Here is a 24,056-nt window from a genome sequence, read left to right as displayed (position 1 = left end):
AATGTTTGTCCATATTTTTCCAGCAATTGTCTGGTTCATAAACATCTGACCTTTTTGCTGTTTTTTCCAGGAAGGGGTGTGTCATTGTCATGAGACTTTATCAGTTTGGATTTGATGTTGAACATAGTTTAAGAATGCATACATGTGCCTTTGACTGTCTGTTTAGAAAGTGTGTTTTTTTGAGTTTTGAAAGCTTTATCATCTGATATCTATTAGAAAGGCATGTGTTTTTATTTATGGCCCCACTTGTTTACAGACTTGGAAGTGTATATGCTTTTCAGTGAAGCTTGTACAAACATACATGGGACTTTAGTAATCTGGAAATTCTGAACACTGGAAAAGTATTGCTGTCTTGTAAAGGATGTATGCAGTATCCTTGTTGATAGTACAAAATCTGAGAGTTGCCTGGATCAAGATTTTAAAGGCTGCAGCTCTCATTTGATTTCCTGAGTGAGAATAGTAAAAAGGTTATTGGAGATTGCAGGATCTTTATCTCAGCCAAGCTGAGGAGTTCTTTAAAATGTGTATCTGTCAAAGTAATGATCTCTGGAGTGGTAAATCCCTCAGAATTTGTGATGGAAAAAATCATGGGAAGATAAAAGTGTGTTGGCAATGTGCTCATGAGCTGAGGGTTGCCCCAGCAGGTATGATTGGTGCTTTCAGCTGTTTGCAGGTAAATGCTGGAAGACAGAAGGTTTGTTGTTATTGCTTGTGTAGATTAATCACTGATGCTGTAGATGTCCTGATATCTAAAAGTTAATTAGTGTTGTATTTATATTAGTTCTTACACTGGATTGATCTGGGTGAGACCCTCATTTGTTAATATAGTATCTTTAAATACTTGAGTCCTTACATTTGCAGAACGCTATTTAATGTTCTTGGTAAAGCTAGTAATTGAGTAACATAGGGTGTTCAATTTTTTTTGTGGAGGGGAAGTTACTTGACACAATTCAGATTAAATTGTCATTGTTCATGCAACACGTGTGCATACTTTTTAAAGAACTTGAGTTCATTTTGGTAGAGAAAAGAATTCCCTGAAGTCCAGATATGTTCAGCTTTTTCCTTGTAATGGTGAACAAACTGTTCAGTGAAAGCTGAAATTCCAGTCAGATTGTTTCATTTTGCCCCTAGTGAGTTTACGTACCCCAGTCCCAGTGCTCTCTTGGCAGAAGGTTTAGAGGTTTGTCTTCAGATGGATGTCAGTGCTTCAGTTGGATGGGACAAGAAGGGGAAAAAAGTATTATACTAATAAAAGCCTTCTGGTTTTCATTAAAATGCAGACCCTCTGCACTGACTTTGTTTATGGAATTATCTGCAATAAGTTTCTGTGTTGCTGCGGTTTTTTTCAGCTACAAGTTCTGGTCTAAGAGGAAAGTGGAAGGAGTATTACATTTTGTAATGAGCTGAATTGTAGGTGTACTGAATTTTCTGAAAATTTCTACTGTGTGGAAATTTGAAATAGTTACATGTATGATTCATTAATACCTTTTTTTTTTTTGTCAAAACTCTGCTTCTGCTTTGTCATTTGCAATGAACAGGACATTGGACTGATTAAACTGTTTTCTGGCATTGTGCTTTGTACGTTTCCCTGTAGTTTTATTGCTGTTCACATCTTTTGAAGGAGAAATGCAGTCTTACTGTGAGCTAAAAAGCTAATATTGCAGGACCTGAATTTTTCTTGGGCTTTAATGTGGAACTCTTGTGTCATCTTGGGCAAATAAACATTTTTGTCCCTGTTAGTTGGGTTGTACAATTGGATTATACTTCATTTGTTTTAATCAAATTAATATTGTAGCAATATTTGTAGAATACTTTATTATTCTTTATGTGTAAGGGTAATATGGTGTTTTAAAGTGGTGAAAGTAACCCGTGCACTTTTATCCTGGTTTTGGAGGGGGTAGAGTTAATTTACTAAGTAATAGCTGGTATAGTTGCTGTGATTTGAATACTCACAAATGTTTGTTCCAGAGGCAGGTACCATGTGAATCGCTTCTCCCTGGCTGGCACACAAAAATAGTACAACATTCTTTTTTGTAGTTCCATATTAAGTAAAAGATACTTTTTCAGTGTTGTACAACAACATTACATCCACTGGATTTGAGTTGGGAGTTATTTAAGTACTAAAGAACTTCTGAAATATGACATCAATTGCACTGGAGAGTTGAGAGGGAGCCTTAACTTTTGGCATGCTTGAGGTAACCAGATGTGGGTGCAGGTGATGAAGATGGGTGTGCCTTTTGGATCTCCATCTGCATTGTAAATCCTTTGTAAAGAAAGCATTTGATTGCTGGATTCTTTCTCATGGTGGATGCCCAATTTGAGTGGGTGTGAAAACCTCACTTTGTATATTCTGGTTGGTAGAGTAATTGGAGGATGTTTTCTTTGAATATGGGTATGCTTCTTGTACACTTTGTTTTTAGCCCAGATGCTTCATTTCTTTCAGAGGAGGCCAATAATAATATTTTCTAGTAATGTCTTCAAATAAGCATTTGGTCTAGGTGGCATGGGGTTTTTTGTGGCAGTGAGTGGGAAAGTAATTGATGTGTGTGAACCCCAGAGAACACCTGTGCTCCAATACAGTTGGCTGACTCTACAGCGGGGGAATACTCTGGAAGAGGAAATTGCAATATTTATTTGCAGATACTTTTTAATCCTTATGATTAATAGATAAGGTGTTCTTCAGCTATCGGTTATGGCATCTAATTGTCCTGCATTTTCCCCCTGTATTTATGTGATGCCAGTCACAATTAGAGGAATATTTAGGGTGTTTGACATATGAAATCAATCATGGGAGCGTATTTTATGTTTGTATTTACATAGAACCTACTGCTGTTAGTCACACAGTGTCCTTGTGTTGTGCAGCATTCTGCACAAACTCGGTATAAGGAGCATCCTCAGTGCAGTTAACTTGGGGTTCCTGCAGGGGCTGGGTGACGCAGTGCTGGTGCCCGGTGAGGGCTGTGCAAAGCCCGGTGTTGCTCGGCACAGTGGCTGGGCATTGATCGCAGCTGCAGCCCCCGAGCTGCTCCTTTGGTCAGCCTGGCAAGCCAAGGGTGCCAGTGGGCAGACCTTTGTCATGTTTGCAGGGGATGAGTGCCCAAACAACCTGAGAGAATGCAGGAAATACTTGTTGAAAAGTACAAGGGAGTGTTGGTGTCTCAAGTGAAGCAACAATAATCCTTTGGTATGATGAGGTAATAAGCGGGGATCAGCCAGCAGTGCCCTTGGAAGTGAGGTTAAGAAGCTAATGCGTGATGGGAGAGAGATAATGCACAGATAGGGCTGGGTGAAAAACATGTGGGTGAGAGGATAATCTCTCAGTACAGAGAACAGGATGTGGTGTGGTTGAGAAATGAGATGGGTAGAGAATGCCTAAAGATTGCTGATATTGGAATGGCTAGAAAGAGACTGATTTAAACAAAAAAGGGGAAATTGTTCACAAGTTTTAGGATGGACATAGATTTGAGATTCAGGAAAGAAGTCATAATCAGGTGAAAGAGAGGTTAAAATTTGAGACTTTAGTGTAAAAAGCATAAACCAGTAAAGTACAGTAGCTGCAAAGATATGATGTGCATGATATGCTTTTAAAGGAAATGTTTTATCTTAGTTTTTCCCTGAAAACAACTTCAAATTTGTGATTAGTAAGTGGAAAACTGTTTGAAGATTGGCTATGGATGACTGATGAAACAATTTTTGTTCTGGAGAGTCAAATGCGGGTTCCCTCATGCCCCTAATACCTACTTTATTTGGACCCTAATAATGCAGGTACTTATTTACATATTTAATTTTACCGATGCTTGTTCACTTTATGAGCAAAGATCTCACAGGATCAGTGGAACTCATTAATGTGTGTGAGACTAAATACTGTATTATCAGGAAATTTTCCAAGGCTTGTTTTGTTTTTGAGAAAGGGAATATTTGCAAACTAGCTCTACCAGTAGCTTGTAGTTGATGCACAGCATTATTTAAATCAGCAACAATTACTGATGTTATTTTCTTTAATTAATGGATCTTTTTCATGAGTTGACTATGAACTGTGAGTTAGAAGAATGAGGATATGTACTTGGATTTACAAATGGTGAAAATTATATTTTCAGACTATTTATAATTAATGAAAAGCTTTATCTCATTAAATGTGGTTTTTATTATCTGGGAAATTGGCTAAACAACAAATGATGACATTCAAGATCTGTGCAATATGGTCAAAGTGTTACAAATTTGTTTGGAGGAGGGCAAGAAAAGGATGAACTTGTCTTGAAAAGTTCTCCAGCATGTTGTAATAAAATGTTAAAAAAGACTGGAATATCTGGTTAGGTTTCGTTTCTAAGAAGATGACATGTTTAAAGAGGAAAAATTAATTTCTTGAAAATACATAGTAACTTATCAGGAAAATCCAAATGTTTAGGATTTTTCTACATTGTAGTAATGTGAGGGGAATGTAGACTGTACAGTTCCATGAAACTTAACTAGAAATGTCACCGTGTGAGGCAAGCTGAGCAGTTGTGTGAAGTATCCTGGCTCTGCATGATACTCAAATATTTACTCCTGCAGCTAGAGGTGTGGTGGTCTGATTAAGTGTTTAGGTTGAGATTGAGGAGACAGGGTTGTGGGTTATTTATTTTGGTTTATCTTGATTGCTTCTTTGTTTTGTAAAAGCTGTGAGGTGTTTTGTGTTATTTCTGCTGACATTTCGCAATCACATAAACTAGATCTTTTAAATTATCTCCCCGAGTTTGAGACCCTGTTAGTATTAAGACCTCTCTTAAGAACAAGGGTAACTTCTTTCCAAAATGGCTTTTAAGAAACGTGTTCACTTTGGTGTTGGTGGTAGGGAGAATAATTAATCATCTTTCCAGGTACAGCGTTGCAGTTCTTCCTGTGCTGGCCTGGCACTTGAGAGATCCCAGTGGATTTCCCCAAGTTCAGCTTTATGTTCTGCATTCTGAGACAGAAGCAGTGAGGTAGGACTAGTTGAGTGCAACAAGAAGTTTTTACTGGAAGAAATACCCACTTAGTGGATTGGAATAGGAGTTTTGTAAAACCAGGGATTGGCTCTGTGTATTAAACTGCAGTAGGTGCAAACAAACGTGGGGTTAGGCAGTGTGTGCTAGCTGCCCTTCCTGCTTGGATCTCGTAGCCCCCAGTGACTTCCAGTTATTTTGGTTCTGCAGGGTTGTCGTTCAGTTCCACTGGAATCTCAATCGTTGACCTGAAATAATTTTCTTAAGGGAGTTAAAATAGTCTTAAGTATGAGATACTGGCGGTATTTAAGCTTAGTGATTCTAAGATGAAATGGTTTTCCATGTTCTGTCTGCTTTATACTTCAAGGCTGTAATTGTGGGCTGTGTAATGAATACATTTTGGCATCATTTGTAGAAAATCCCTTGCAATTTTTGAGAAAACATGTAATTGTCTTAAGGTGGTTGTGCTGAACAGCCAGGATTCATGCTTTTTACAATAATGAGGTAACCATATCAGTGCTCCAAACTCAAATTTCAACCTTGAGTTTTAATTCTGAAAGGGGAGCCTCTACAGACCTTTATGCACACATTAGGTGGGAATACTGCTATTAGTTTATATATACTTGATGCTGGGAAATGTGAATTTTAAGACCTTATATATAAGTGTTTCTTATGATCTTGATAGACTATTTGCAGTACTTTGTACTTAGCATTTTAACTTCTAATCATGCAGGCATAATCAGACTGTAAGTCAAACCTGAAACTTGTGGCTTCCCCGACTGCTTTTCTTCATTATGTCATTGGAAAAGAGGTTTGATTTTTTTTTTTTTTTTTGCTGACTTGTGATCGTTTGTGGGAAGAGGATCATGCTCCCATATCTCCCTAGTTAATCTGACAGTTGCTTGGATGTTGCTTTTTTTTGGTTATCCTTGGTTGTATATGATATGAAAACAAATGCTGTTTTCCCAATTAACCTTGCAAATTTTTTTTAATGCAAATGGTGCATTCTGCTCCCATAAAAGAATAATAATTTTGCATATTCTTAAGCATTTTAGGACATCTGGGAAATGAATACTCCTTGTGACTGTTTTGTGATATGGTACATGATACCATAAGAAAAACACTCAAAATTTAGTCAAATATATTTTGATAAATTATCTTTCAAATGTTTTAAATATTTAGTATTTCTTTGAGGCCGATGGGAACAATAGTATCAAATAGTTTCCTTTCCAAATCATTCTCTTTAGAAAAAAAGTAGTTGACTGGTGAGTGTCTTTAATTTTCCACATATGCTAAAGATGCACTGAATTCAGAATGCTGTTACAAGTTAGTTACATTTAATTTTAGTTTCATTAATTTTCTTTCTAAAAGATATGGATGGTTTTACACAATGATATGTAATGACATAAAAACTAAAAAAAGAAATACCTGGGGAAAAGGCACTTGCTATAATTTTTTCTACCACAAAATCATGGTGGTTTTTTGATTACAAGTTGGCATGCTTTAATCACTGATTTTTAAATGTTTTTGCTAAGATATTACATGTTAAGGCTCCCCAGATATGAAACATCAATTTTCAGTGTTTTTTTAAATCAAGCTAGTAATGTTAAAAATAAAGTTGAAATTCCCATGTGCAATTAGATGGTTTCAGTTTTATACTCAATGTAATAAAATATATAACAGTTTTATGTACCATGGAAGAAATGGGTTTTGATTTTCTCATTATGTCACGTGTTATTCAATATTTGAGGCTGTTTGCCAGAATTTCTTTAGTGTTTCTTTGACAGTTCCTAGCCCATTGCTTATTTACAGAGATTTATCCTGGTGTTGGCCTCTCCTCCCAGCTTTGTGTCAGCAGTGAATATGCTGAGGAGGCATCTGCCCCTTCATGCAGCTCATTGATAAATAAATATAAATATAAATGAAAATACTGGGCCCAATTTTGAACCTTGAGGTCCAGTCACAGATAAAGTACTGAGATTTGGTGCTTGTTCATCTGTATTGTTCAGATTTCCACTGGATTTTAGTGTGAATACTCTTCTATTTGTATCAGTTTAGTCATGAAGGAAATAACTGCTGCTGCTGAAGTACCTTTTAATTTCTACATTGACTATTCATTTGACTCTCAAAAAGAAATTGGCTCTCAAACAAGAAATTGATGTGGTCTGCTGTCACTATTGCCAGTCTGACCCTGTGGTTCATGTTTATTTCTGTCCTGAATGTGAGTGTTGAATTGCTTCAGAAGTATGGACGCTGATTATGCTATAAATTTGCTAACTTTCAGTATGGAGCTCCTGAAGTGGTGCAGAATATATTTATGGACTTCGCTGTCTTTTTAATATGCTGGATTACAGAAACAGTATGAAAAATGAGCTGTTAAGAGTTTGGACTTTGTACATGTTTTTAAAGAATGAGGAGCCTAGCTATGACGGTTTAAAAGTGTGGATTTTCTTCTCAGAACACTGACGTTTGTACTCAGCTTTTGTGTATGCAACTTCAGTGTTCAAATATGCTGTAATAGGGTTGTTTTACCTTTTTAAAATGGTAACTTTTTTAATGGAGTGCACTTATGGTTAAATTACATCACTCCTCTTGTTTTCTTTGTAATTTAAGAAGAAATGCCTTGTTAACCAAGGGAAACAGTATGTGTTTTTGTACTATTTGATTTATCAGAGGAAGTACATTTCTACAAGAAATAAAGGTTTTATGAATAATGTTATTCCTACAATCCGGATTAGGATTCCAAAGGCTGTGGTGAAATATAGGGGGACTTTGCTGTGTATTTCTAGGCTCATATCTTAAAAACTCTGAGAGAAACTGATACACAGCACAATTGTGTTACATTTTAGTGTTATATGAATCACAAAATCTTGAAAAATTCCAGTGTTTTGGAGGTGCCAGTAATAACATCTGATTTTAGTTTAAATTCTTTATTCAGTTATGCTAATGTTACTATGAATTTTGCCTCAAAACCAATGAGTACAGTAGATTCCATTGCAAATAAAGGACATGGAGGGTGGTGGTGGTTTTCATTTTGTTTTGGGTTTTTGAATTTGGGTGTTGTTTTGTTGCTTTTGGGGTTTGTGTGTGTGTTTAGTTTGTTTTCTGTCAGGGTATTTATCTGTGTCTGAGATAATATTACAAAGAGTAGAGAAGGCTCTAATTTACTGCCATGTTAATTTCTTCTGAAGTGTAGGGATCTGGTTTTGTAATCAAGTTTGAGAAGTATTTACTGTTGTTAGCAAGATATTTGTGAAGGGAAGAAGATGTGGCTACTATAGTCTTGAGCACTGAAGTGTATTTACAGGTGACACTGGAAAGGGAAGTTCACTTTTCAGTAGGACTTGTTACAGAAAAATCTTCTTGTTCATTGGGTTGACAAAACAAACAGCATATGGCAAATCAGTCAACAGCCTTCCAGTTCTGTAACTATTTACGTAACTGGTCCCGTGATCTCTGGTCTTCTGAAGTACTGAGCAGTGTCTGCTCCCTTTTAGTGGGGAGTGTGCACAGAACAGTCCCTGGTGATTAACTCTGGGAGTATTTGCAGCCCTTCCTACACCATAAAAGGCTAATGATTTAATTCAATAAAATTGAAGGGCTGATCAAAATATCTATGTATAGGTATCTTACTCTGGTTTAGAAGAGCAAATATTTGTTTACAAGCTATGAAGTTACAGTTTTGTCTTTTGAATATCAATAGCAACAAATGTAGGGTTTATGCCTTTGTCTGAAGTTTGTCTGATGGGAGCTGTTACTAACACTAGGAAATACCTTCTCATATTCCAGCTGCATTCACTATAGCTTCTGCATGTAGGAGGAAAGAGTAGCTGAGACAGTTTATCAGAGCTATGCTGAATGAGGAATTTTGTCTGGGTCTCTGTGCTTGGAGCTAAAAGATTCATGTTACAAGAAGAATCACTGTATATTACTCCTGTACCAAGTTCTTGTAGGTTTACTGGGTATTTTAATTACAACTATTGTGAGAAATGAACTTAAAGTTGAGAGCAGGATATGTTACATTCTTGTGCTGTAAGTTTTATTTTACGAGTTCATTGTTCATTCCAGTTGCTGTGTAGAAATAGTGTCATGAAATGTGTTTTTAGGGAGCTGTTGACAACAGTTTAAGATTCTAAATAATGTGCACTTGCATTAAATACATATGAGGAAAGTTATCAGGAATATACCATGGATCTATACCTCGCTTTCTGTGTTAAAATGAAGTTCTACTGGTGATACACAGTGTCTGGATTCTCTATAGATATTTTTACACCATATTTGCCCTAATTGTCAGAATCATAAACAATATGATTCAACCCATAGGTTCAGTTCTTTCTCACTATTCTATTGAGACAAAGCCTAAAGATGCATCTTTTAAGAGTGAAACACACTAAATTCACTTGTCTGCCTGGGATTTCTCCATCATATTTGTTAAATAGTTTATAACTTTTAAGTCAGTTGAAAATGATATCCTACAGTCTACTTAATAGCTGAGCAGATAAATACAGGGAAGTGATATTTGGACGAGAGGGAAGTTGCCATTCTCGCTTCTTTTTCACCTCCCCCATCTGGCAGAAAGTACTTCCTTGTTTTAAATTTGTATCAGGCATCTTGGCTTCTTGATGAGTTCAGAGCTGTGACACTGGAATAGTTTTAAACTGTAGCAAAGTCTATAGAATAGCCTCTAATATGCAAACAAAGTTATTTTGAATGTCACATTTCAGTTCAGTAAAACTCACTAAATGGTGCAGTGTGAGGTGGGTCCCATGGTATTGCAGCTGGGCATGTTGTAATACAGTTGGTACAGAGTTTTGTGTGCACATGCAGATCTTGTTTTCTGAATTTGTGATGTAGGGCATCTCGGTGCTCTGTAATATTCCATGTGCAAACCTTCTGTCTTTCCCCTGTTGCCTCGCTTTGTAACATCCAGACTACTCCCTTCTTGTCTTGAGTGCACTGTTCACTCCCTTAATGTATGGAGAGGAAAAAAGCAGTGCAGACTCTGCTTGTTTGATGCTGTGCCAGACTGGCCAGAGCAGGAATTTAACCCTTCACTGAAGAAGTTGTCAGTGGGTGAGATCCCTTTCTTGTTTGTACAAGTTTGGAAAAAACAGATCCTCCAGAATGCAAAAACAGATTCAGTCACATGTGCAAGGACTGGGGAGTGTCAGAGTTGCTTGCTCAGTCAGTCTCCCATGGATGCATTTTTAATAATATTGTGGAAGTATCTGTAGTTGGTGGAGAGGCATTTAAAAGTTTTGAAAGGCTTCAGTAGTTTCATCAAGGGTTCTTTAGTCATACACTAAAACATTAACCTTGTACATAGAGTGTCAGGTCATGTAATAATATTTTGTAACTGAAGAACTAAATGGTTGTTTACACGGGTTTTGAAAGATAAAAGTCTTGCATTGGTGTTTTCCAAGGCAAATAATTTGTTCTTGCAGACTTTCTGCAGGCTACCATTAATCATGCAGTAAATGTGCTGGTTTTGCGCAGAACTTCTGCTTCACATGAGGCCTCACGTGCCTGTTGGTCATACAGCAAATTCAGTATTCTACTACTTGATTGATTTATAGCCTTACTACTTTATAATCTGTTATTCTAGTGTTACTGGAAAGATGGGATTTTCTCCAGATATTTCTTATAATGAGCAACAGCATCTCTAAGCATTGTACAAACAGTAGTAGCATTTTTTCACTGTGATGCATGATATCGCACTTACTTCATTTAGGGTTAAACATAGTCTTTCTGTCTCCTATTTCAAGTGACATAACTAGGACTAAAATGTACTTATGCTTCAGCCTGTTTATTAACAGCCTTCAGCCATTCCCAGAAGACTCAGGAAGTGCCGGTTTTCTGGCTTGGCTATGGTGAAAATAAGATTTCGTGGTGTTTAGGGGAATGGACATAATTATATCCTTTGTATATACAAGGCAAGTGTAATACTGCCCCTGTGTTAAGACGGCAACTATTTTAATCCAATAATGCTAAAAAATACATGGTTTGTGATCTGCTATTGTCTTGTATAGAGATGTTTGAATATGGTCTGTTTTAAGTTAGTGTGGGAATTAAGCGTAAAATAGAACGTGTTTCAGAATTAAGCTTTGGTTCAAATGCAGATGAAACTCAAGTATTCTAACAATCTCTATTAAGAACATATGTGAAAAAAATCTGACTAAGTTTCTTTTAAAAAGGATCTTCCCAATTAAAAGGTGAATGAAATTAAGGGGATGATTGAAAGCTAAGTGAGTGGGTTCTGATCCAGTTTACAAAGAAGGATTTCCTGATCTCTATTTTATGTATGCTTGTATTCTAGTGATACTTCATATGAGTGTGTGTGTGTTTGTATTTTCTCAAATGGTGGTGGTAAGGGAGTCCTTACTGACTGCTTGGGACGCAGTTCTTAGCTCCTTCCTAGCTTGTAGGTAAAGGTACACACCCACAGGGGAGAGCCTGTTCATTGACAAGCACAATGTGAACAGGCTATGATAGGTAGCAGAGAGGAAGGAGGCCTGGAGGTGTGTTCTGGCTATTACACACTGTGTTGGCAGAACTTTCTGGGGAGGAAGGTGTGGTGTGTTTAGGGAATAGCCCTCCCTGCCGTGTGTGGCAGGCTGTGGGACTACGGAGGGGGTCATTGAGTGAGGAAGAGAGCACACCTGCAGGTACTGCACAGAAGTACTTCAGTTTGCATCATGGTGCAGTGAGGCAGATCTGCTGTTCTAGTCCTTATGAATGTGACCATCTGTTAAGAATCTGAAGAATTCTGGAGATTATTCATTAACAGGGCAAATAGGAGTGGTCGTTGAGATACCCTCTGTGGCAGCGTGTTCCTTTCCTCCCTTCTTTTAACAGTGCTGTTCCTTGTCCCAGCTGGGAAATTTTTCAATCAGTTTGCTCTACTGGTAGGGAAATTGCTGGTAAAATCTAATGATTAGTCCAGCTCTGATCCATTCGATGGCATGGGTGAACTGGGGTGCACAGCTGCAATCTTTAATGTTTTTCAGCTGATCTGGTAATCTCTAGAAGCAGAACTTGATTCTTTTGTAATTATGGCTGCTCTTTTCAAAAGCAGTCTAAAATGTTTGCACACATATTGTGTCTGTGGCAGATTCCTGCTCTTTCCTGGAAACTAAATGTGTCACACCTGTGAAGTTGGTAGGTCTCAGACAAGACATCCCCTCCTGCCAGACCTGACTTTCATCTGGAGTTTCCAAAGCAGTTCCTTTGCTGCTGCTCTGGGGACATCTTTATGGAGAACAACAGTCTTTGTCTTTTTCTTCCTCAATTGCAGCTCTCCTTTTTTAGCTTTGCTTTAGAAAGCTGACTTGCTGTATGCATTCTCTTACAGCGTCGCTGCATCTCCAGTGGTTCAGTACTTTTTTGAGCTTTTTGCTCACTTTATCATGCAAATGTTTCTCTCTTCATAGAAATTGACTTTTTAAAATTAAAGTTGACAGTGATACTGCTTTTCAAAAATATGTACTAAAGCTTAACGGGCAAATAGATTTTTCATACTGTGTTGTTACTATGAATTTATTAATTCTTTATTAATCAGGGCAAAGTAGTCTTTTGTCCAGCTAAAAGTGATTTTGAAGTTACTGTTGTTTTCCTTTTGCATATTAAGCACTGTGCATTTCTAGCAGAGTTTCTCTTTTAAATATTTTCAAGCTATAACATAGTGTACTGTTAATACCAGTGTCTGAAGTTTTGCAAGCAAAATAGCTTCATGTCCTGAAGGTCAACCTACAGACTGTTTTCTGAAATTCTTTTTAGGAATTATTCCTCTTTTCATGACTCAAAAAGACTAGCAGATTTTCTTCATAAAATCCTGTACAGATGCCTGTACAATCAATAGTGAACTTCTGTTTTAATATGAAATTAAAATGTGAAGTACTGTTTTTGTATATGAATGTGTAACTCTTTTTCTCATCTTAATCTGAGTGCCTCTGCTTTATTTCCAGTGTCACTGTGACTTTTGATGTTGCCACCCTGAACCTTCTAATTGATATTAATCTTTTAGTGTGTAAAATACTTAGTGTTTAAGTTTGCTCACAGCACATTTTTCCTCTCTCAGCTGTAATACCTAGATTGTTTTCAGGGGGGAATGAGGTACAATTTGCAGATTAGTCTGGAGCTACAGTGCAGAACTCATAGAAAGCAGAAAAGCAAAACACTTTCTTTTTTGTTCTTGATATAGAAACAGCTCTTTGTTAGTTTTCAGATGTGAAGCTAACAGGGTGTTTTGAAAAGATAAAGTACTGTTTAGCTGGAAGCAGCTTTTGTCTGCCTGGTTAGAAGAGGCACATTGCAGTTGCAAGGAAAAAAGAAAGACCAGACCAAATTGATAATTATGAAAACAAACAGGCAGGAATACAGAGGAATGATAATCAGTTCATACAGTAAAATAAAAGAGCTATTCTCCAAAGATAGAAAAGGAAGCAGGAATGCATAAAGATAGAGACAAAAGTAGAAACCCAAAACAGACAGTGAAAACGTATCCACAAAGAGAAACTGAAATGTATTGTCAGAAGTAGATTAGTGTGACATGCTCTAATTAAAATACAGTTTTCTAATTAACTTGTCCTGAAGACAAATAGGGAAAGGTATACTATATTATACTGGTCAGTTCTCATTAATATATTCATTGATGATTATGATTCCCATAACTTTTAATGTAGCGCATCAGGTAGTTCTTTGTACAAACACTGCAAGATATTTATTTTGTTTTGTTTCATTTTTTGAAGTAAAACAGGGAATAATTTGAAGACCTTGATAATTATCTAAAAATAAAAAAAATAAAACTCAAGCAGCATAATGTTTCATAATTCAGCCATTTCATAAGAGTTTTATAAAATCTCAATATGTTAAATAGTCACTTAATAATGCTTTGTAACTTAAAATATTTAACTTCTTGAATAGAGTTGAGTGTTAAGAAGCAGTCTTTTTTGCCTGCATGAGCAGCACTGCAGAAGAAAAACAAAGACATTATACAGAATTTAACCTATTATTTGAATTTATCCGTAATTCAGGTTCATTTGATAAAGCCTCATGGGCATAAATTGAGTAAACAAGAACTGCTGAGATGGGTATTAAGTTATCTAATCACCCACATTTTTTCACTTGGCTTTCTGTGGACTTGTAGTTTTGTGGTTAAGTCATAACTTTTCATAAGGTGATAATAAAATACAATACTTATGTCCACAAATGCACTGGGGCTTTTTTGATGCCAAATGTTTTGATTTTTTTTTTTCCCTCAACCAAGACCTGGTTGCTGCTTTTCCATGCTCTGAACACTGTCATAGTACATATTACCTTATACCAACCTGCATAAGGGTTAAGAATTTAGAGAGCAAAAGACAGAATTGAGTTTTTAATCTCCCACTCACTGACTTGGAAGTTTAGACTGGCTGTGCTGCCTGGAGAACAAAGAATTGGGAAAAAATCTCATCTTGAGCCAGTGTTTCAGAAGTGCAAATAAGATCACTTGGGTAACTGCAGACTAAAATTGTGGTCAGATAAAAGTATGGAAGCAATGATGAGCAGTTGAGTCAATAGAGAATAAAATGATGGTAGAATAATTAATGCAAAGTATCCTAATTTCAAATAAAATGTTTTATTAAGTAGATATTGCAGATGTAATTAATTGAGATAGGTTTCTGAAATTGTAAGTCAATGTACTTCAGTGTTTAATGTGATTCTTAAAACTTTCAGCTGTATTGTGTGGAGGTCAGTGAAATGGGAGACTAATTTGAAAGCAATTCAATGTTAATGCAGTTAGCTAGTTTACATACTGTAAAGGAATAAATTAGTGAAACAGAAGGATTTTTTTACAGAATGATACCACAATCGTAGCTTTAAATGCAAGTAGAATTGCTTTTTGAAGTTCATGAAACCCTGTGAAAAGTTCATTAACCCTGTAAAAATCTCAATCTTGTTGAATGCCTTTTATTTGAAACTCCCACACTAGTCAGTGTCTGGACTGGTAGCTTTGGGAAGACTAAACATGCAGTATTTATGCTGTAGCATGCTCATCCCTCTGAAGAGATCTCCCATGTTTTTCTTTTTATTGGTTCTTAAGGCTTGTTTGGAGAAAAAACAAGTGTCAATAAGAGGAGGAGAACAAACCTTGAGTTTAACCCAGGAGAGTCTGTTTTGTCTTGGGTGCAGGTTTGAGTCAGGTTCACTCTTGCCTTTGTTGCTTCAGCTGCTAGTTTTGTAAAGCAGCTGGTAGCTGCAAACATGTGATAAGCTTAGAGCTGCAAACCTGGAGTGTTTATAACATTCATGTGTGGTTCCAGTAAATACTCTGGAAGTAGAATTTGGGTAGGTGACATTTGTTTTGGAATAGTCTGTTTTGACCTACTACAAACTTCTTGTCAAGTGTCAGATTTGTTTGTTTGTAGTGGAGAGGCTTTGGACTACATTCCACTTTTGAGTGGGCAGTTTCTATGTAGGGACACCATCCATTAACTGACCTTAATCAGTTTAATAATAATCAGCTGCAGTTTTAATAAAGTTTTTTACAAAAATTTTCTGCTCAGCTAGCAAGAGGTGTGGGCAGTTACTAGACAAACAGCAATATATATGTGCTTGGAAATATTGTTGAGAACATCATTATCAAGGTGTAGACAGCCAGATGTTGTAGGACGTGAATTTTTTTTTAAATAACATTTTGCTGATCTCTAGTTAATGCAGTTTTCGTATTTCTTATAAAGGAGGTAGCCAAATTGCTACACTGATGTATTTATTCTGAAATTACAGACCTAAATTTTCTTGAAACTGTTTGGTCTATTTTCTTATTTGTACAGCATTGCCTGGTTTTTGATCTTTTTTTTTCCATTGTAGACATCACTTGTATCTCAGTGCATTAGTTTGATTTCCTTTGTAGCAGTCTGGAAGATTTGCTGTTTCTGTTCAAAAAGGAAGCTTTTTGCTTTATTGAGGCCCAGAGCTCAAATGTGAGCTTCTGGAGAGAGATTGAAAGTAAATAAGTGAATTTGTGACTCCTCTCTGGAAGCCTTTCTGAAAAGGCCAGGCCTTTTTGCTTAATCTCTGATGTTGCCTTTAGCTTTTGCTCATTTATCTCAGTGGCTTTACAGAGCAATGTAAGGTGATTCTTATGGCCACAGACTTTAATTCAAAGGTTTATTGTTTATAGAGAATTTGAAAAATTGTGAAGCTTGTGGGATAATCCAACAAAGCTGTCTTTGCATAGAACATACTGTTTCTAGAATCACATGAAGAAGAGGAAATGAGGGGAAAAAAGAGGTTTTGTTGTATGATCAGTGGTGAAATCCTTGTAGTAAAGCATGATAGCTTGTCAAATGTAATTTTCATATTAACAGCAGACCTTGAAGGAAGTTTGAGCAGTGGAGTCTTTTTTTGTTTCAACAGAATATTTGGAAAGCCACTGTCTCTGGTTGCATGTTTGGAAACATAAGTAATGTGGTGTTCCCTAATGCTAATGAAACCTTAGCAGCAAATGAGAGCTTTGTGGTCTAAAGAGCTTAAGTAGGACAGCAAAGGCTTTGTTCTGCTGTGTGCTGAAGGAAGTCAGTTCTTTTTAATGGTATTAGGTATTGACTTCATGCCAGAAGCATCTTTTACAAACTACTTTTGGATGCTAGGTTAATTTTGTAAGAGTAATTACACAAATGAAGTGTAAAAAAGAAAGGCTGCTTGAGATTGACGGATTTTTACGCGTATTTGCAAACGTGGTTTGATGCCACAGCCTGGTCTCTGTCTGCCTATTCCCACACTCAAACCATGCATGTGCAGCTTCTCTAAAAGCAGTAGCAGAAATGTCACTTTATTTGACATAAGCTGTTTAGAGTGGAAACGTCCACTTGGTGCAAAGTGCACACATCAGAATAATGTGAGATACGGGCCATGGTTTCCCAAATACATGAAAATCTCATCTTCAGTCCCTCTCACATCTCTTGGCTGTTTCTGCGGTTCTGTGGTGAAACATGAGGGAAAGTGGTTGTGATTTTGGTGGAGAGAGTGGTGCAGAGGCTGGTAGAGCAGGATGGATGTTTGGTGGCAGTACTTGCATGCCATTGGACTGAAGTGTTCAAGGCACTAATGGCTGTGGCTGAGAGTCCGGGGTGTAGGATGCTGGCGCCTGCACGGCAGCATTGGAGAGCAACCTTAATCTTGTAATGTTACATTTATTTTTGTTGGTTATATAGCTGTGTTCACCTGGTATCTCTTTAAGTGAATATGTGTTCCCTGAGTCTTACAGCATTTTAGACATTTTTTGATTTAGCTGTAGATCATCCTGCTCATTGAAATTGAACTTAAGTGGGTAGTGCTAGAAGTCTACATCATTCATTTGGTTCAGGCAAGCCACTGAATCTGCAAGAGATAGCCTCTGATAAACAGCCTTCAGAGCTTTTTTTTTGCAAGTTAATTAAACTTTGAACTTAATTACTGCCTTAGCTTTTTTCTTTTTTTGATTTTTTTTTAAGTTTACTGTGAAGTGTATTTGGATTCAGCCTACAAGATGCAAACTTTGATGTTTCAGTTACTTGCCTTTTTGGATTATTAAATAACTGCTAATTTTAAATGCTATTGAAAGCTGAAAATCCTTGATTTTCTCACTGTGGTGGATTATTGTAACATAAAATGCAAATATTTGCTAGGTGGTATTTTATACCTTTGTTTTCTCCTGCCTAATTCTTTAATTCTTATCCCCTATATTTCCACTTGCTTTTTGACTTTTCAGCTTGTCCTAATTAGTGTATCCTCCACCTGTTGATCAGTACAGAGTGCAGTGAAAGATTGGTTTTGAAGATGGTTTAATGTATTAAAAATTCCCCAAGTTTTTCTTTTTCAGAAATGTTGTTTATTTTTTATTGTTTCTCCTTTCTGTTTTGTGCCTTTAGTTTGCTATAACTTTCTTAATTACTTAAGGACAGGTTTACTTTCTTTGGAATCTCCTGTTAGAGCTGATCATGAGCTGTGTATATAGTTTTGATTTAGTAAATGTTTTTGATATGCAGACTACCCCCAAATTTAATCATGCTGCTAAAATTTATGTTGTTTTTATTTCAGTGGGTAATCCTAAGAGTGAAAGTAATTTTTTGTATCCAATGAAATTATAATTTACTGTGTTTCAAAGCTACCAGACATCTCTTCCGTGAGCTGTCTCTTATTTCTCTAATAGAGATCTTTGGTTGGGTCTGTTATCGTGGTGGAAAAGATGCACTTTTGAAATAAAGGGTTTTGAGAAGAAAGAAAGAAAGATTTGCATTGTGAAAGTGATGAAAGGCTCCTTACAGCTTAACCTGCAAGTATTTAGAGCTGTTTTTATAGAAAGAGGTAGATCTGTTCCTGCACATGAAACCTACTGTTCTGGTATACATGGCTGATATGTATACACACATTTGACTGATTTATAACTTGAATGACTTCTACCCCAGTAGCAAGCATTCCCTCAGAGCACAGTTTACTAATAAATGATGTGTAAATCTGGTGCTGCTGTGATTCTTAGCTAATTCTGGGTAATTTTGTTTCCTTTTGTTTTTAAAGGATCAGTTTGATAACTTGGACAAGCATACACAGTGGGGCATTGACTTCTTGGAGAAATACGCAAAATTTGTAAAAGAAAGGATAGAAATTGAGCAAAACTATGCAAAACAACTGAGGTAAGGTTTTCTTTCTTTGCAAGTGGATCTTAAAAGTTACTTAAAATCACTGTATCACTTGGTGGGCAAGTATGAAATGTCATGATTAATGACTGTTTTTCATTTACAGAGTGAATTAGATCACTAGCTTTTTCACAGCAGACCAGTCCAAAACAAAATTATCTTTGGGTGTGCACTTGCTTGCTTGTTTTTGCCTTCTCTCTCACTCTTCTCTCCCACTCACCCTTCAGATCTTTGAACGAAAAAGGTTTAAGGTTTAAAATTAAAGATTCAAAACAAGGAAAACCATAGTGATTTTTTGCACTGACTATCAGCATGTTTGCTGTAAAGTGCATTATCTGTATCTACACTTGAGAGAGTGTGTGTGTGCCTCTGCTGCTAATTAATTTCTCATGTTGAATTGGCAAGAGCAACACTACATTGTGTTAAGAAATCTGATGGAAATAATTGAATTGAACTTGAGAAAACAACAAGACCTTCCTGTCCTTTCCATAGCAGGTCTTGTGCCTTTGGGTGAGACTGTAACCCAGCCACCCTTTGTCTTAGCTCTGTTCTGTAGCTGCCAAGTGAAACATCTTTTAGGTCCAATAGGAATTTCCCTTCAGGGATCATGCAAGGAGAGTAGCAGCCATGAAATGGCTGCTTCAGAATAACGTTATTTCTTCTTCATAAAGTAGGTTAATTTTTACCAACAGTGCACACAGTGCTTGAAGAATAAAATTGATAGTAAGACAATCTTGTGAACTTGGCCTTCACTGCCATCTTTGCCTTCACCTCATCTTTATTGTCCTGAATTCCTTTGGGTATTCAACTGAAGCTGCAAGCCTACCCTTGTCAGACTGAAACTGATAGCAGCTTCTCTCCTGTGGTTTCTTCCATCATTTGCAAACCAGATTGTCACTAGATAGAGAGCTGAGAAATCCTTCCTCATTAATACAGTAATGAGGTTCCCAGCTGAGGACATGGATGTTCTGTATCTGGGCTGCTCATTTCCTTTTTGATTTCTTTATCAGTTTCTTTTCATCCAGTTGTATATATTCACCTAACATAATAATCCATTGTTTTACTGAAGGAATTTTTTTCTTGGAAGGAAGAAAATAAGTACCACTTTTCCAAAGCTGGTATAGAAGAACTTGAGGAGGTAAAGGAAGGTTGGAAGCATGCACAGCACAGTTGGCAGCCCTGTTTTAATTTGTTTTCAGTTGTCTGTTAAAAAATAGAGATATATTTTGTTTCCACAGATCTCTGTCAAGATCTTTTCCTTAAATAGTATTAACAAATGCCATTTTGCTTAATTGTATTTAAAGGTTCATTCCACAGCTAGCAAGATGAGACAGCCCATTATTACTTCAGGATTTGACTAAAAATAGGAAATTTTCTCTGTTGAGCGTTTTACTCTGGGTAAAACTATTGATTTTTCTCGAAGTGTCTTTCAAAAATGAAAGAGTTTTGTCGAGTACCCGTTCTGTCAGATGGCTGGAGTGGCTGTCCCTGTGCAGTAAGTATGACAGCTCTAGGAAGCACAGGTCTTGCTGCACACACATTACACAGTGCACGTGCACTTCCTGCCTGCTTCCCACCAGGGGCTGTTCAGCACACACACCACAGGGTGACTGATTTTCTGCCAGTAGACCAGTTCATGAGTTACTCTTTGATACTCTTGCATATATATTCTTTGGGGGAGACTTGACTCTTTAGTAATGAACTGTCTCATGGTAACACCTTGATTTCAGCCATCATTGCTCCTGAGGACATGCACTATTTTTAATTATGTGACATAGTTGTGAGGCCCAGGGGGGAATTGAGATCAAGCAAAATTGTCACCTTCAGAAGAGTTAGCCAGCCTGCATCTTGGTCCTGGGAAGTTTTGAGAGAGAAGGTTTTGTGGGTTGGACTGTGGTTCTGGTAATTTTAATATTGGCAGCATATGGCCTCTGAGATAGATATTAATATCCCTAATAGAATTTCTAGTATATCACTGTTTCTTCCCTTTGTAATGGAAAACAATCTGAAAAAGTGTTTGAGACTCTTTTAATATTGAACTTTGTACCTAAGATTAATACTGCTCTTGGTTAGTAGAGTATAAACAGTACAGGAAGTGGTCACCTCTTGGTACTTCTGCAGCTCTCAGTACTGGGTTGGGAGACCAAGGAAAGCCAGGTTTAGTCAGGAGATACAGCTAGTGATGTGTGGTGGTATTTTTTTACTGTCTTGGTTTCAGTGTGGACCATGAACATCCTGTTGAGATCACTGATGGATCTTGTTCTCATAGACTTCAAGGATGAAAGCTTGAGTGAACTTTCCATAACAGGCTTCACTTACTAGCGTCGGTCTCCTGGCAGAAATTCACATTCACTTTGTGTATACCCTTGCATTTTGAAACCTTTGTTTTTCTTTATACTGTCACAGCTTAGTGATGAGCCTTTCCCAGGTGCAACAGCCCTTCCATGTTTTCTAGGAGAGGGCAGGTGATGCATGTACAGGATATGAGGGGCTGTTTGAGCTCCTCATATATTCTTACTGTATGCAGGTGTTGCATCTCATGGTTGCCAAGTAAGTCCAGAAGTGATAACTTTTCCAAATGCTGGTTTTAGGTTTAATTCTTTGCTATTCTTCTTTGATACTGAAAAAATTACAAAAAAATTGGGGAATCCTCAATTGTCTATGGGGGGAAAAAAACACCCTAGACAGTTTGTCTTGTCTTTGCCTGCCACATAATGTGTTCTGAAACAAAAAAGGATGTGTTATTTGATTTTGTTTGAGCTAACTTAAAGGAAAATCTAAACTTTTATGTGGTTAGGTCTCAACTAATGTATTGTGTTACCACAAGGTTTGCAAAGGTTTTTAGAGGCTATTACTGAGTTACAGGGATGTGAATCAGGACAAAGATATTGCAGGATACATTAACACATTGCATTTTAATGATATGACTGTTTAATTAGTTTTTATTTTGTAATTGGAAAAAAATGAGATTTAGTATATGCTAAACTACTGGGCTCTAGGCTGAATATTTAAATTGAATTCTCAGATGTTGTTTTTGACCAGCATTGTTTCCTAAAAGGGGCAATGCGAAGGTCAGTTTTGTTCCATATCATTGCACACAAAATAATTCTGGAGGTTCACTCCCTTTTCAGCCTGTCTAAAGCATTATGACACTTGAGCAGACAGAGGAGTTCCACTTTCTGTGGTGTTAGGCAGTAATACAAGTTATACCTGCTGCTGGAGATGAGACTGCTATGGAATAAAATTTCTGAATATGGTCAGCTTCTCTATTGTTGGTTTAAAGCAAATAGCTATGATTGCTCCTAAGCCATTTGTTGCCCAATAAAATTGTGCATTGTGGTTTCTGGATTTGGTTACTCTGATCAAATCTATTTTTCATGTTCCTTCTGCATACTGTTGTGTTCAAGTGATATTTGTATAAATACATTATGAATATATGCATATGTCTAGTCAAACTGAGACAGCTTCAACATTTTTATATGCATAATCTTGGAAAGATTTTTGAAAATGGGCGTAAGCTCAACTGTAAAGCTGGGTACACAGATTATCACCACATGTGATCATTTCTCAAAACACTCTTCCTTTGATTGGAGCTGAGATTTTACACTGCTCATTACTATTCAAATATGGTTGTGGCAGGTTTTTTTTATAGTCCTGTTGCTGTAAACTTAAACATGTGATTTCTTAATGATTCTAAGGATATTCAGCTTTGTAAACTTGAAATCTAGGTTACGCTTTTTTAAGGTTGATTGCTCCAGTGTTTCTGATGAGATGTTACTAAGCACAGTTAACTGTTATTGTTTTCACCCAGTCCATAATACTGATGTGCTGTCATTGAAGGCATCAGAATTGTATTGAAACTATTAAACAGAGATAGGAAATGCTTTTAAGTACTTACTGCAATTTTAGCTACTTATATAAGAAAAAAATTTGTGACCAGGCTCATTGGTAATATGATATAGGGGCTGTAGTGATTCAGTATGAGCAGATACGACAGTACCTGAGCTGCCACCTTCATAGAAGTTGTGCTGTGTTGATGCTGCTGCTTCTGTTCTTTATCTGCTATATTAATTGACTGAAGAAAACTTAGTTTTTGTTGATAAACACAATTTTTAACACATCTGTAAAATTTTGTGTGATGTTCTATGTACCTGACTGTAAGTCATTTTTATCAGCTGAAGTGCTTTTTGAAACTTCTGCCTAGATGGTTGAGGTGGTACTTCTCTTAAAAATCAGGTTCCTGTCTCACTGGTGTTGACCTGAGACCAATTTATACCAAGAAGTGAGGTTAGTAAAATTACAGGAGCAGCACAATGGGATGTGGTTATTCCTGTATAAAATCTGCCTCCAAATGGCTGGCTGTAAGACAGAGTGTGATAGAAGCCATCAAAACTTTACTACCAAAGAGGATTAGAGTGTCATCAGCTGCACTTTTCATAGGAAGCAGAGGCATTAATCTTATACATTTGTTTCTGTTCTGATGATCAGCAATTACTTGTACAATTTTCTTATAAACTAGTCCAGACCCATATCTGAATTCTGACAATTAGGCATGGATTTAGACTGAAATGTCAGAGGATGTTATCCTCCCTTATAAGTGTCAGCTGGCTCCTCTTTGAAAGAATGCTTCACTCTTCAAATCTGTGCTCATACTGGCTGCTTGTCAACCTGTGCTTTTCAACAATTCAGATTTAATATCTCTGTTTGATTAGGGGTTGGTATTCACTTATTGGAAAAGCTATCTGTGCATAATTATTCACATGAACACTGTCTTTTTCTTTGACCTTTAAAACCTGCATTTGCTTGTCATTTTATATTTATTGCCATTGATTACTGTACCTTGTGCTGTTAAATCCTGATCAGTGTCTCAAACCTGTGTGTTCCTTTGATCCAAAGGTAGATGGGATTCACTAATGAATCTGGCAGTTATTTGGAGAAGGGATTATATAATATTTATGTCTTTCTAGAAATAGTAAACAATTGCATTAAAGAATGAAACCAGAACAAAAATTAGCACAGTAGTAAATAATCTGTATTTATGACCCTTCTCTCCTGCTGTTTTTAAATGTGTGGCTTTAGTAAGTAATTTCTTTTCTCATTTTTAACAACTCTGAAAATCTTCCCTTGAAAAGGCTCATGCATGGTTGCTTAGCTACAACATTGTATGTGTGTTATGCATTTCACCTTCTGAATAAAAATAACATGAATTTTAGGAATTTCCTATTCATTAATAAGTGCTGAGGAACAAAGCAGAAATGTAAGGGAAAATGGAACACAGGAATGTTACTTAGTGAATATTTTTTCCCCTATTTTGTTTATGCATTTTCCTAAAAATGTCTACATTTAATCCCTCCCAAGTAGAATGCTACAATAGGCAGTGGGTTCTGGGGATAGAGAGAAGAAATTCTTACGTGAACTTCAATAAGCAGGTTACTGTAAA

At 36.8% G+C, this 24,056-nt stretch overlaps 1 protein-coding gene across 3 annotated transcripts in view; it reads left to right on the top strand.

Moving 5' to 3' along the window:
* Positions 1 to 24,056, top strand: part of FNBP1L (formin binding protein 1 like) — a 52,170-nt gene that overhangs the window by 5,945 nt on the left and 22,169 nt on the right. For all 3 annotated transcript variants that reach the window (XM_054285780.1, XM_054285779.1, XM_054285778.1), the window contains exon 2: positions 18,498 to 18,613. In XM_054285780.1, coding sequence (XP_054141755.1) covers positions 18,498 to 18,613 — 116 coding nt within the window. The remainder of the gene's footprint in view (positions 1 to 18,497; positions 18,614 to 24,056) is intronic.

The sequence above is a fragment of the Melozone crissalis genome, unplaced genomic scaffold (genome assembly GCF_028551555.1).
Source record: "Melozone crissalis strain CALT ecotype California unplaced genomic scaffold, PUWL_Pcris_2 ptg000045l_1, whole genome shotgun sequence".
NCBI classification, from domain to species: Eukaryota; Metazoa; Chordata; class Aves; order Passeriformes; family Passerellidae; genus Melozone; species Melozone crissalis.
The sequence above is the reverse complement of the archived record's forward strand: the minus strand, read 5'-3'. Positions and strand labels throughout refer to the sequence as shown.